Source organism: Electrophorus electricus, chromosome 13 (assembly GCF_041902795.1).
Source record: "Electrophorus electricus isolate QZ-2024a chromosome 13, ASM4190279v1, whole genome shotgun sequence".
NCBI lineage: Eukaryota > Metazoa > Chordata > Actinopteri > Gymnotiformes > Gymnotidae > Electrophorus > Electrophorus electricus.
In genome coordinates, this window is record NC_137509.1 from 14123098 (window position 1) to 14138661 (window position 15564).

General features: G+C 39.7%; 1 protein-coding gene across 16 annotated transcripts in view; it reads left to right on the top strand.

Annotated features, from left to right (window-relative positions):
- Nucleotides 1-15564, top strand: part of ehbp1l1a (EH domain binding protein 1-like 1a) — a 37614-nt gene that overhangs the window by 7845 nt on the left and 14205 nt on the right. For 9 of the 16 annotated variants that reach the window (XM_035519767.2, XM_035519769.2, XM_081725377.1 and 6 more), the window contains exons 6-16: nt 492-628; nt 984-1049; nt 1988-2203; nt 2944-3153; nt 3545-3745; nt 4107-4760; nt 5058-5306; nt 6287-6346; nt 6493-6694; nt 11277-11663; nt 11853-15455. In XM_035519767.2, the coding sequence (XP_035375660.1) occupies nt 492-628; nt 984-1049; nt 1988-2203; nt 2944-3153; nt 3545-3745; nt 4107-4760; nt 5058-5306; nt 6287-6346; nt 6493-6694; nt 11277-11663; nt 11853-15455 (5985 nt within the window). The remainder of the gene's footprint in view (nt 1-491; nt 629-983; nt 1050-1987; nt 2204-2943; nt 3154-3544; nt 3746-4106; nt 4761-5057; nt 5307-6286; nt 6347-6492; nt 6695-11276; nt 11664-11852; nt 15456-15564) is intronic. The other 7 variants (XM_027017227.3, XM_035519770.2, XM_081725379.1 and 4 more) reach the window with 7 other exon arrangements.

Sequence of the window (15564 nt, forward strand, 5' to 3'; positions counted from 1 at the left end):
TTTAAAAACGAAAATGAAATGTGTTGATCAGGATGGTCAGTATCAGTGGGGCCGGCTGATTGGTGATCAGTTATACTAGTCTAGAAGAGATAGTTCTGCACAATAGTGAGTAGAATAAGTGAATTGTGTTTCTGGGTTGAACCCAGAATTTGGAGAGAGCTAGACTTTGAAAGAGAATGGGTGAAAATACAGAAGTAAGCTTTTGACAGTTTGATGAGCTGTCTTAATTTATTATAGATCTTTAAGAAAGTCATACATCATTTAGTTTAATGCCAGTTGGTATGAAGTATGAAACTGCTGGCATGCCTGTAACATAGCAGTACATAGTATGTTTTTATGGTGCTGGTTATTTTAATATTTTTAATGCGAATAATACATGCGTAGTATTAAATGCCATAACTTAGCGAGCTCTAAGTAGTTGGAGAGTTCGCCTGCTTTAGCTGTGTGTCACTGGAGGTCTGTTTTCTGAGCTAGTGTTCTGTTCCCTGCAGTGATGAGGACATGCAGAGCTTAGCCAGTCTAATGAGCCTCAAGCCGTCAGACGTGGGTAACCTGGATGACTTCAATGATAGCGATGAGGAGGACAGGAAACAAAGCACCAATGGAAGCCCAAGAACGGCCGCCACAGGTAGGAATCTCTGACTCACACATGCATGCAAACGGGTAGGAGTTTTTCTCTCTCTCTCTCTGACTCAAGCATGGATGCAAACCGGCAGGAGTCTTCTGCTCTCGCACTCACACATGCATGTGAACATGCAGAGGTCTTTCGCTCTGTCTCACCCACACTAACGTGTGCACACATGCACCCAAGCGACTGCAAACACGTCCAGGTGCGTGTGGACACAAAAGCATGCACGCTTCGGGGGGTCCTTGTTTGTCTGTCACACCGGTTCCGTTACATTCCACTAATGCCAAACCTGTGTCTCTCTGTTCATTTGGCCTTTTTTTCTGGGTACTCTCTGTTGGGTCCTCTTCATGGTCAGCTCCTGTCAGAAGAGTCCATGATCAGGCATGGAGGCCTGCTACAGACACACCTCCTGCCATCACAGGTAGCTCTCTGACCCTTCTCTACTCATCTAATTGTTTTATTTTGTCACCTTCATATCATCTTGCTTTAGCATTCTGCCTCCCATTCTAAAATTATAAAATTTCTACTAATTTGAAATTACAATGATATTCATAACTTTTATTATAATATAATTAATAATAGATCAGCATGATCAAAATTTTGCATTCTGTCAGTTATTAGATTTGATCTGCAGTGTGTATAATAGTCTAGTGAACTTAACAAGAGAACTGGGAATTTTTTCAGTACCATATATATATATAACAGACTTATAAATGCCATTTTCAGATGCCCTCAGGTGCCTTCATATAGTCAAACAACTATACAGGTGCTTGCAGGGTACAAAATGCAGTCATATCACAAAAGTGTGAATTCATATTGCTGCAGTGATTATTATTTTCTACATGGATTATGGTTAGGTGGTATTGATATTCTCACTACTCACACCTCTGCATAGTCTGTTGCCAAAGAGGAGTTTGATTAATTATGCAGATCTAATCATATATGCATGTTTGTCATAACATATTATAGCATAGCATATTCTTTTTGACTGAAATAGGATCCTATAAATAGAACGTGTATATGGTATCATTTAAATGCAATAATAAATCCATAGAATCATTTATTCTTTATTTAGAAACTGCTGATGTTGATTGTAAATAAGAATTTACTGATATTAGTTTATTATGAGACTGCTGGAACATTAGAAGCCGATTTCCACCTTTGAGTGTTTTCACTATGATTGTGAATTAAAATTTCAGTCTTTGTGTATTTGAGCGTCTTGAGAATCTTCATCCTTCATCTTTTAAATATATAAAATATTCTTTCTTTCCATTTCCTGCTTTCTTCCTCCCTTTGAATCCTTCACCTTTCCCCTTATTATTTCCATTTTTCTCTCCTCTCCCCCTCTCCGTCTCTCAGTTCATTCTGATATGGAATGGACAAGTCCTTTAACCATTGCTCCCGGCGTTCCTCTGACCCACCCTGCTGTCAGTCCTCCTCTCCCTGGCCTCTCTCTTTCCCACATCCAACCGCCCCATCAGATTCGCCCCTCCCCCTACGCCTTCACCATCCCTGCTTTTACCCGTGCACATCCTCCTGCCCTGCCCAAAATCTTCCAGCCATCAGCAGGCTCAGGTACACACACTCATGCATTCAGTGCAATAATAAAGCTGACCACAGACTGGCACTGTTCGCTGTTTCTGTCGATGAAGCATAGTGTGTTTGGTATCTTTCTTTGTTATGTAGCACTTTATCTGTTAACAGCTAGCATTTTTTTTTCCCTCTGGAAAACTGGCTCGTAAATTATTCTGCTTAAGTCCACCGTGTGTAATAATTTGGTGCCCTTTTTCCTTAATGGTGAGACCAGACTAGAGAAATATTGCGTCTGAGTTGGGACCCAATTCTAAGTTACTGTGGAGCGAGTTATATAAGAGTTCTTGCATGCAATAACAACTAATGCCTAAATTTGGTGCAAGAAGTTGAGTTTTGTATAGGAAGCATCTCTTAAACAGCCTGTTCTATCTAGATTTATATACCAATAACTTTAAATTTACAACCTACATGGTTAGAGGCTTTTGTCTGAATCCTATGGTAACCCACACAACACTTTGTGAATTTCCTCATATAACTAACCTTATGTTCTTAATATGCCTGTTTCAAAGTTAATGTGCCTTGTTCAAGTTACTTTGTGTTAGTTTTGTGTGATAGATGAAATAATCTTGGACAAAGGGTGAAAATTGGTGTAAAAATGAAGTAAAAAAAAGAAGAAGCTGTATCTCTATTGGTGAGAGAGGTTCTCCTTTCCTCATTAGATATGTATCTAATTCGGTTCAATGTCTGTGTTTGCTGGTCTGCTCCACTCTGCTACCTTTAAGTGCCTGTATGCACCTCTCGAAGGCCCACGGGGGGCCAGGCTGACTCTGGCATGATGGAGGCCAGTAGCTGTGCGGAGGTCGCTGCACTCTCACATCCGCGCCCCTTCACCTCCACCTTTCCTGCTCCCAGCACCCCTGCTTTCTCTTTCTTCTCCACCTTCTCTTCCTCCCTCGCTCAGCCAGCTCCTCTGCCTGATACTGCTCAGACGGGTAATGGCTGTTAAGTATTGCTTATCTTGTTACTGTCTCTTATCGGTTTGGCTGGGTGATATGAGGAAGTAGCAAGGAATAAAGCTGAAACTACAGTGATAAAGAGTTTGGAATTGTCTGGGCTTCTACATAAATAACTCACAGCCATATATAAGTCATAATAATAAAGTCATAATCTAAGTCATAAAAAAAGTAATAATAATAAAGATATTTATTTAACATTCATTTAATGTGCACACACCACTATATATTACAATCTCTTTATTGAACTGGTTTAAACGGTCAGCAGTATTCTTTACTTAAACTGTCCTTCTTCTCCTTTCACTGTTAACCTGGCATTTGCTGCTGTTTAAGTTTTCCTTCTGTCCTTTCACTCATCTCTCTATCTCAGGACCCTGCAGACCTCAGAGTCTCCCCATTTTGCGGCCCCACCCTTCAGCCACGAGCCCCGCCTCTTCTAGTGTTGGCTCCTCCCATCCTGGCTTTATACCACTCCCTCCCTTACGCCCTATAAAAACGTACCGCATGTCATTGGCTGAGCCAGGTTCTACCCTCACCAGGCCCACTAGTATGCCCTCTGCTACTGAGACAGGTATATAAACCACAAAGAGGTGCATGGTTACCGTTTTTAGAAATGTCATTTTCTAAACACTGTTCTTTTATTATGACTTCAAGTTAAGAGCTATATTCTTTTACTTCCCTGATATATGCTAGCCAGCTAAAGACAAAATAGTCCTGGTATATTTGTGAAAAAATGTTGATCTTGGTGTGTTATCCACAAATGCAAGGCTAATGTTTCTATTTATCTTCCCTTTCTCACAATTCCCTGGACATTGCCAATACTCATGCCTTAAAATAACCCCAATACCCTCTTTCCCCCACCCTTTGCCCCATTCATTCTTTTCTCTCTTCCCTGTCCCTTCATCTTGCCCCCATCTCATGACCTCTCTCAGCATCATGGCAGAGAGAGTGGATGTCCCCTGCAGTAAAGCCCAGTCTCTGTCCGACTCCTGCTGGTTTAACAGAACCTGTCCGTCAGCAGCCAGTGCAGAGCTCTGAGGCACTACGCCGGCCTGCTTCCACTTCATCCCTCCCCCCAGCTGTAGCCCCTCCGCCTAAAAAATCCACTCCCTTCATGTGTGCTCCCCGCTCACTGAATGCACCTCATCCTAATTTGTCCTCTTCCCAAGTGCATTCCCTCACCCCCGATGGGTCTTTGAAATCAATGGACGCTGTGCCCTCTACTCTAGCTCCTCCTCCATGCCTAACACCTCCCAGTGTGCCTCAGCTTTCTTTGGCACGCCCATTCGAGGTTGTTGTCCCTGCTTCCTGTTCCTTGCCCTGTTGCCTGGCACCTTCTCAACCCCAGCCGCCTGCCTGTTCTTTTTCTGCTGCCAAACCTCCCCCCGAATGCCTTCCCCTCCGTTCCTCATCTTCACCCTCTGATCCCTTGATGGCCGCTGCTGATGTGTCACCCAGTAGCTCACCCACGCCTCACCCCCCTGTTTCTGCTATGCTGTCATCTCTCCACCTTGCTGTCTCTACTCGTTCCCGGTCAGCTGCTCCTGTTGGTACCCCTGTACCTCCGACCGCCACCCTTCAGCCAGGTACAGAGCAAACTGCTAAGGCTCTTAGCACATGAGCACATAAACCAATGACAAGACAATTCCCACATTGCTTAGTTTAACATGTCAAAATATGGCGTCTCTGAGAGAATGACGGGCTGTGGTAGTTTGGTAGCTTTTGGCCTCACCTTTTAAACCTTCACTATGGGAACTGTGTTCATAAGCACCAACCTGCACACAGCTCTTTCTCTTAATTTCTACTTATCTTGTAACATCTCTGTCTTTCTTTCTCCTCCATTGCCTTCCCATTATCTGTCCATCCCGGCTTCTATGTTTTAGACCCTTTCCGTGGGATTCAGACATTAGAATGGAGGCACCAGGTTGTTCCTACCGTGGTTAGACCCAACCTACGCAGACCTAGAGTACCTCTTACTGTAAAGACCCCCACCTCTCCATTTCCACTCTCTCCTCCTATGACCTCCCCACTCCCTCCCCTGGCTCCCCCTGGCTCTGACTTTCAGCCTCAAACTACCGATGCCCTCTCCCCTACGGGACATGCCCCTGTACCTCCCTCTGATACATGTAAAGGTACACGTTAGTGGCCTGAAGCTTCAGACTAGCCCCATTCTCATAGCATGTGTTTGTGCATACTGAAGAATTTGTGCCTCTAAACTGTCTCAACTAGTGTCTATTAGAACTGTAGCTTGGGCAACACTGCCCTCTAGAGGCTTTTCATTTCATCTCTGATTGGTGGGGATTACTATCTGCAAAGGACCGGTGTGGCAGGTTTTAACTTCAAACAGCAGCACAGCTGATCTTAGATAAGCAGATGAAATTCATGGAATCAGCTTCTACTTAGTTGACACCAAAAACCTGCAGCCACACTAGCTCTATGTGGATAAGTTTTCCCATATCAGGTCCAGAAGTAGGGATAGTGAGTTTTATGTTGTCAGGCAGAGCAAGTGGGAGCATACAACAGTTATCCCAATGTATCAATAAGGTATGATGCACAAGGCCCAAAATGTTATATATTGGCCATGGAAAGTATTCACCACTTTAAAATTATGAGATTTTATTTTAAATGTACCCAAATAAGCACTATTGTAAAGACCTCTTATAATATGGATATGGAAGAAAACGAGAATTGCATAAAAATTTTAAATGTTTGAAGGGGTGAATAATTTTATAGGTACTGTCAAGGCTGTGCTGTGTTTGTGTGTGTGTGTCTTTGAACATGCTACTGTGCTTCAGAAATAAGGCCTTGTTAAGCCTCACAGAGGATTCATGAGCAGTGTTTTGTCCATGGTGTCACCGTGCCATTTATGAGTAGGGTGGAGTCTCCACCTAACCAAGGCTTTTGCATTAGTGGCATGCCATTTCACGAGCTTTCTGCTGAAAGCACACCCTCTTCATTTTCAGACAAGCACAAAGAGGCTGACATAGGCCCCCCTGCTGGTATTGCCGCTGTGTGCCAAGCTCCAGGCTTGCCAACAGTGCCTGTGCACGGCCGATACCTTGCCATCCTTAACATGTTTGTGTGCTAACGTGCTTGTTCTGGTGTTTTTCAGAGTCATATAGACAGCTGAGCGTGTTAACAGAGGAGGAATACCCCAGCACAGTATGTCCTGGTGAGAATTCTGTGATTTGATTAATTGTGACATGTTGCAATTAAAATCATGTCATTAGTTAATTATGATATAATATTCTTTTTTGTCTGATTGACATCTTAATTTAGCCTGAGGTTGTCGACATTGTTATATTTCTTTGTGTTAAGGTGGGGGAAAAACAGATACCAAAACATCAAATGGCCCTCAAAACACTGACTTGAGACCTTCCCCGCGCAAAGCTAGAAGCATCAATGTAGCATGTCACAGACCTGATCACATGGAAGACAAGCAGTCATTGCTGACTCATAATGTGACAAAGCAGGAAGGAGAATCACCATTTGGATTACAAGTCATGAGGCCAGAACCAGGGTGAGTGACTGATATGACTAATAATTATACTGAACTGCCTTTGACTTGTAGACTAGAAAAAAGAAAACTAAAAAAAAACCCATATATATATGCATATGTGTGTGTGTGTGTGTGTGTGTGTGTGTGTGCGTGTGCATGTATAGTGCCTTGTAAAAGTATTCAACCACCTTAAAAGTCATTAGAAATGTCTGGATTACAGGATGACAAGATGATACACAGATTGCACAAGACACAAAAATATGGCAAACCGATATGCTCTAAATTTTCAAAGTCAAAATTCATTATTTGTAGCAGATCTTTAAAACAAACTGAAAAATGCATGCATAATTATTCATCCCTTTCACTCTAGTAACTTGGGCATCATTGGTGTTTTGCTGCTTTAACAGCTTTAGGTCTGTTGGGGTAAATTACTACCAGGGGTAGGTTGGGGTAAGTTACCACCAAGGGTAGGTTGGGGTAAGTTACCAACAGGGGTAGGTTGGGGTAAGTTACCACCTGCTTTGTACACTGGAAGTGATTTTGGCCCATTCTTCCTAGCAGATTTGCTCCAGGTCATAGACATACTTTGTTAGGGACACTTGGGACATGTCTACACTGTCCATGCCCACATCTACACTGGCTCCTCATCTACACTGAAGTGGCTACTTGGACTAAAAATATCATAATAAAGTATGGACTGGTACTAAATGGGCTGCCCAATGGCGGATGGGTTCACTCTTGAGTCTTGGTCCTCCCAAGGTTTCTTCCTAAACTCCATCTAGATTGTTAGGGATATGGACCCTTACATTTGTAAAGCTGCTTTGTGACAACTGCTGTAAAAAGCACTATATAAATAAATTTGACCTTGACCACAACTTTTTGAAAGTGTAATCTTAAAACAATTTATACAACAGCTTGCACCAGATAACAGTCCGGTTAGTTTCTGAAAATGTCACTAAGATCAAGCAGTTAAGTGCATTGGGTCAACCCATGCCATGTGGCCTATAGCTGTCATTGCATGTCAGCTCTGTGTAAAAGCCCAGAACAGTTGCTGGTAAGTCATAACACTTCCGTCAAAATAAATGTTCTGACAAAATAATTTTTAAAATCAAAATAAATAAGAAAACTATTGTACTACACATATAATTTAAATAACAATGCTAATACTTTAAACCACAATGCTAATACTCAATATCTGGACTTTTTGCTTGGCTTTTGTAGAACATTCACAACACCTGTGTTGCTTTGGCCTTGTGCTTGAGATCACTGTCCTGCTGAAAGGTGAAGCTTCACCAAAGCTTTAGATTTTTAGCAGACTGAAGCAGGTTGTGTTGCTTCAGTCTCCATGTATTTTGCACCATCTCTCTGTCCTTCAGTTTTAATACTTAAAAGCCTTGCATTCAATAACCTACTCAATGCACAGAGGTTGGGAAGCACAGAGAGCCCAGTATACGAATTTGTATCTGTATTTCTTGAGGCAGATAAAATGATTTGCATTTATATTCCAATTAAAGGGCATCCATGTTGAAAAATTGGGTAGGGGGTTTGGGGCTGCAAATGAGTGGTCAAAATTACACCGCTAACTATGGAGGTAACTAGTAGGCAGTGGCGCTCAGAAGCTATAGATCTTGCTGTCTGCAAAACAGGAATGATATTAAATTTCTATGTAAATATCTCTATCCTTGTCAAGAGCAGATAAATAGAAACAATCACACAAAAGGTAGAGCAGCATCTACACATCTTATAACATAGGCTAAATTAATATACACAATGCTAACAGGTGATCCCTAGACTAATCTCCTCCCAGTTAAACATGTTCCACTGCATCAGTGTCTTCTAATTTGAAATAGTGACACAGACACTTTGCTAGAATAACCACAAATAGCATTATATTTTTCTAGTGTGATATCTGCAACTGTATGGCACACAGGCTGTCTGAGCAATAAGAACAGCACGTAGGTGAACCAGCTAACTAGTAACTACAATGCCAAAGTTAATATAGGCTAACCTCCACTTCATATACCACAGAAACCAAAAGACAAGAAATGTCATAATAAACTACCTCAAAGTTATAAGGAACACCAGCAATTTGATATTTCTTCCAGATACAAATTAAAAACAAATATTTGTATAAAATAAACATTTGTAAAACCCACTAGTTGTGCTTTTCCAAATACCTATCTGGATTTAGCTCCAGAGGGTTTATTTGATCAAAGCTATTATATGCATATCGAAATTTCAAAACCATTCTAGTGTTAACAAGATGACTAATCCCTACTGATCAAAAGCATCTACACAACATTGTTACCACACCCATACTTCCTTGTTGAGATAGTGTTTGTTGAGCAGTAGACAGTGTTACGTTAGTGACACACATATGGTTTAGAATTTTAGCCCCAACACCTCCACTCTTGTTTGTGTTACCTCACAAATGATCCTATAATGTTGATATCTACAAACTTGGATAATATTGTAAAGGCTTTTCCTATCTCAAATATCCTTCGAATGCTCTTTGGTCTTTATTTTAACATCTTTTCTTCAGATTTACAGTTTGACTAAAGGTATTTGAATTAAGGGGGTCTTGTATTCAGAAATGATCAATTTTGTAATGATTCACAGGTAGAGGCAAATTCTAAGCCAATTGTATTATCATTAGGGCTTCTACATCACAGGAATCTGCAAACAACATTTTCTTCCAGTACGTAATTTGTCACAGAATATATGTAAAACCAATATCACTTTAAATGAATAAAACAAAAAATTGAATATTTTTCAAGGTACTCGCATATATTCCTACCAGAAACCCATTTTGTTTGCCAAGCTAGGGTTGTTCCTTTAAAGCAGCCCAACAGAGTGGGCTGTGTGCTTTGATGAAGAGAAGGGACTATTTCAAAGCGACAGAATGCGCACGTGATCACACTCAGCTCTGACAAGGATTGTTCTTACTGTTTGGGTGGCTTTAAGAGTAATGTTTGAGTTTGAGTCTTTTTTTTTGGTGTAAAGTGATATATTTTGCCTTGGTCTTTTCAACTGTTTGTAGTGTTTGTAGTGTTTTCAAGTAACTACAATTTGAAATACTAATAAATTATATATATATATATATATATATATATATATATATATATATATATATATATATACACACACACACACACACACACACACACACACATATATATACATACATACATACTTAAAGCTTTTCTGTGCCTTGATATATATATATATTAAAAGCTTTGAATTCTTTTTGTGATTGCTGTGCCACATGGAATGAAGCACAAAAAACTGTGGGATCATATTGTATTATTGCTCTATTTATGCTTATGTTTAATAAAGGGTCATAAGTTATAGCCTTAATGGCGAAATGTGTTTTAATGAGCACTCGGGGACTATTATTATTTGTTTTTAGCCTGGATTAGTATTGTATTTTCAGTATATTTGTATAAAACATATTTTATTTAAGCATATGTCTATTTAAGGTTTGTATGTTTTTGAAATAATGCCAGTTTTCTTCTTTTCAGTTTTTCACATGGTTGGCAAATAGTATTTAGGAAGATTAAGTTAACTGAAGTAGAATAAAATCCTTGCATACAAGGTGTAACGCGGGAGGGGGTGGAGAGCGAACACACGTGCGAAGTGACGACGCCATAAAGAACCAAACTGATTGACTAGAATAAACAAACAATACGTTTAATAATCGACACAGACTAACAATACAGAATAGAATAAAGAACAAACAGACTAACAGCAAAATAATATGAGAACACGGTGATGGCGAGAAATGGGAAACGAGGGAATAAAACATTAAAGAAAGACTAGCAGAGAACAACAATAATAAAACATAACGGTAAGCATAAAGACAGACAAACGGGAACACCACAGAACCAGGCTACATAAGATGAACAAACAATATTGATGATGAAGATACAGAACTAAACAAGGAAAGCAACATGCAGCAAGGGTAACTAAACATAGAGGAAAAAATGAGATCAAACCAGAAACACAATGAAAGAGACACTCTAAGACAAAGACAATGACCAACAAACAAGATACGTAGGGACGGGGTTTTTATAACACTACAATTAGGGACAAACTCAAAACAGCTGGAGGCTAAGGGGAGGAGACAGATAACCACAGAGACTGACGTAAACACGGAAGTAACTAGGTTGCCTGGGAAACAGGCAACGCTCCGGTCTGTGGACGTGACACAAGGCTATACATTACAAAACAAAACCTCAGATGAGTATCAACAGAAAAGCCAGGTTATGTTAAAATATGCAAATATGAGTTTTGTAAAGAAATAAAATGAAGATAAATGACATTGGATTCTTATAGGAATAATGCTTGTCTGGGGATTTTAGATATGATTTCTACATTCACTTTGTCTTACATACAGAATTATGGCTTAATGACACTAACCAACATGATTTGTTAATTAAGGACTTTGAATGTCTGCAATATATATTTTTTTAATGCTACTATAGTTGAATTTTGCATGGTAACAGTGTAGAAATTTGTACTCAGCATTGCCAAGTTGTAAGTGAGCTGTGCTATTATCATGTCAATCCTGCCCAACCCTTGCCCTAATATTTTTCCTTCGCAGAACTGAGAGCAAGGTTTCGCTACTATCCTCTAACTCTAAAGCTACCAGTATCTACCAAGTCAAATATTTTGAGTTGCCTAAACCAGAGAGGGGTGTAACAAAGAGCAGTTCTCCCATCTCAGTTCCTCAAACTACGCTGACATCTGTCGTAGCAACAGAGCCCACTGCCCCCTTGGCTGAGGTCAAGTGCACCATGTTACAAGAGTCATCAGATGCACAGTCAGCAATATTACAGGGAAAACAAGATAATGTCATCCCTGATAAAGAGGAGACCCCTAAGCCACAAAATTGGTCCAAAAATATTCACCAAGTACATCAGCATGAGCAAGCAATGAACCTGAATGTTGAAACAGAGTTGAGCCAAGAAAAGACTAAAATGGATCAGCGGTAAGTGTAGCATGACATAGCATGGCATGATTCAGTAATCTTATCTATATACTTTAGTTTAATTGTAGTAATACTTATGTAACCTCTGCTTGCACTGATCTGATTATAGCATGCATGTACTGTCATCAGTGTAGGTGTGCACCGTTGATCATTTTACTTAAACCCACTCCCTGTCTACCTGTCCCTTAGAGCCAAAAGCATGACTGCTTATCTGCCCATTTGTCCCATAATGCCCATTTCTCATTGGTCACCATGCACATTGGAACTTGATACATCTGAGAAGCAAGACTTGCCAGTCAGCAGGTCAGTTAGAAAAAGCCAAGAGATCAGTATTCTTTCCACAGACAACTCTGAATCAAATCTGGAGGATGTGGCTGTGAAAAACATTGTGGACTTGCCAAGATGTTCTGATGATGTCCACATGTTACAATTTGCACAGCGGGACAATGCAGATAAAGAGCAACAGCCACTTGATGCTGAACAACATGTTATTTCATCCTATGCAAAAGCATCACATGTTATGGACATCACATGTTCAAATGAAAATACTAGTAATGAAATAAATTCATCTTATAGGTCAAAGCTTGAGGATTTCCATATGTATGGAATACCATGCATGGTAAACATTTTGCCGTCCTGTCCAAGAACTACACTCATTGCTGGCTTACCATCCTTATTTTTGCCAGAAGAAACATCCAAATGGCCATTATTTGAGGGATCAATGACTGCAACACCACTTAGTGAGAAACCAGCTAAACTTATTCATAACCTGGGAAAACAGCATCATGGCATGAAAATAGTGAGAAAAATGATTTCACTGAGGTCAGCTTGCCCAAGATCTGTCAGTATTCCTGGATTTCCATCTGTTCCATTTTACACTGTGGTTGTAGCAAACATGACTTGTTTTCTTTCAACTTGTCCAGAAATCTCAAAGGTTTTTGGATTACCTTCAAGACTACCAGTCACTATATCAGAAGCTGATAACTGGCACAAAAATAATGTGGTCTTATGGGAAAAGAAACTGAAGTGTAAAGCACATATTTTGTCCAAATATCCAGAGAATTTGGATATGTCTAAAGTAATATTTCTTATGAGACCAGCTTGCTCAACAGTGTCTAGGGTCTCTGGATTTCCATCTGCTAGCAGATCTAGACCACAAGAACATACAGGTACAATAAATATATCACAGTCTTGTCCAGTGATTTCCAGTATTGCAGGAATTGCTTCTAAAGTGTTTCTCATTGCTGACCAAGGTGATGAACACTGGCAGTCTCACCACAGGATGTCATTATTTGTAATGCCAAAAAAGAATTTAGTAAAATTAATTCTTGACATTGGAAGTCCATACCATGATATTAGACTAATGAGAAATATGGTGTCATTGAGACCAACATGCCCACCTGCTGCTATTGCTCCTGGTTTTCCATCTGTACCAGTCTGTGTTCATGAAGTCCCAAATATGATTAATTTTCTTCCAACTTGTCCCACAACATCAAATGTTTTTGGTCTGCCTTCAAGATGGCTGGTTATCAAGCCAGATGAAAACAAATGTACGTACAGTTTGATCTTGTGGGAAAGACAGCTAAGAAAAGTGTCACACATTCTTTTAATATCCACAGATAGCCTAGAAACAGCTAAAGCCATGATTCTAATGAGCCCATCATGCTCAACAAAGCCAGGTATTACTGGATTTCCAACTGCCCCAAAATATATACATCAGAAACACCCAAGTATTGTGAATATGTTAACATCTTGCCCAAACCAATCCAAAATGCGAGGATTCCCATCCAAAATGGTTCTACAAACAGATCAAGAAGTAATTCAACAATGGAGAGCAAACAAAAATATATTAATTGGAATGACAAGGAAGGAAAAGTTGGACATTATTTTACATGAAGTTATGGACAACATTGATTTAAAAAATATTATGGTGGCTTTAGCTCCAACATGTCCAAGAAAAGCACATGCCCCTGGCTTTCCATCTGTACCAACACAGAATAAGGAGAACTCACACAGTATGATAAGACTTCTGACTTCCTGTCCAAAGGCTTCTTGTGTCCTTGGAATATCTTCCCTTAACAGAGAATCTGCTTCTTTTGATGTATGGCTAATGAACACTGAGCCGTTTTGGGTCAAAGAAATGAGCAATCATCTATACTTTTCCAAGCTTTTATATCCACCTCAATATGAATTTCCAGATGATGAACATAGCATAAAAAACATGCCTTTATTGGTGCCATCTTGCCCAAGAAAAGTAAATTTGCCTGGCTTTCCATCTGTCCCAAAGCCTAGTCATCAGAAACACCCAGATATTGTGAATATGTTAGCATTTTGCCCAAACAAATCCATAATTGTTGGATTTCCATCCATATTGGTTCAAAGAACAGACCAAGATGTAATTCAACAATGGAGATCCAACAAGACTACATTAATTAGAATGCCAAAGAAGGAAAAGTCTCACATGGACATTACTTTATCTGAAGTTATGGACATATTGAAAGAAAACATTCATGTCAAAAAGACTATGTTAACCTTAGCTCCAACATGTCCAAGAAAAGCAAATGCCCCTGGCTTTCCATCTTTACCAACACAGAATAAAGAGAACTCACACAGTATGATAAGACTTCTGACTTCCTGTCCAATAGCTTCTTGTGTCCTTGGAATGTCTTCCCTTAACACGGAATCTGCTTCTTTTGATGAATGGCCAATGATCACTGAGCCATTTTGGGTCAAAGAAATGAGCAATCATCTATACCTTTCCAAACTTTTATATCCACCTCAATATGAATTTCCAGATGATGAACATAGCATAAAAAGCATTGCTTTATTAGTGCCATCTTGCCCAAGAAAAGTAAATTTGCCTGGCTTTCCATCTGTCCCAAAGCCTAGTCATCAGAAACATCCAGATATTGTGAATATGTTAGCATTTTGCCCAAACAAATCCATAATTGTTGGATTTCCATCCATATTGGTTCAAAGAACAGACCAAGATGTAATTCAACAATGGAGAGCCAACAAGAATGCATTAATTGGAATGCCAAAGAAGGAAAAGTCTCAAATGGACATTAGTTTAGCTAAAGTTATGGACATATTGAAAGAAAACATTCATGTCAAAAAGACTATGTTAACCTTAGCTCCAACATGTCCAAGAAAAGCAAATGCCCCTGGCTTTCCATCTTTACCAACACAGAATAAAGAGAACTCACACAGTATGATAAGACTTCTGACTTCCTGTCCAATAGCTTCTTGTGTCCTTGGAATACCTGCCCTTAACACAGAATCTGCTTCTTTTGATGTATGGCCTATGAACTCTGAACCATTCTGGGTCAAAGAAACAAGAACTCATCCACACAGTTCTATACTTTTATATCCACCTCAATATGAATTTCCGGAGGATGAAGATCACATAGAAAACATGGCTTTATTGATGCCATCTTATCCAAGAAAAGTAACATTTCCTGGCTTTCCATCTGCACTATGGCTCATATCAAAACTTGTTGAAACCCATGCCTCTACATTGTTAGAATCAGCTAGCATCTCTAGCTTTTCCTTGACACATGTTGAAGACCCTACAAAAATTCCAAAGAATGAGGGAATCACTCCATCAAACAAATATATTTATAATCATAGACAAAGTGTAAAGATGGAACATTCAGCAGACAGAATAACAGTATTAGAAAAGACTTATAAGAATGTGACTAAATGGGATCCTGTTTCAATGGAGGAGACCAAAGAGGATATGGGCTTTTGGGCAAGAAGTGATGAAAAAGAAAAGGGAATTCTGGAGAGTGGGTAAGTTTAGGATCGTTACATAATGCAAAAAGAAAAAAGAAACTTCAATTTCTCACTCTGCAGCCAGTAGTCTGTGCATAAAATAATTTTTTACAAACCCTATGTTCAG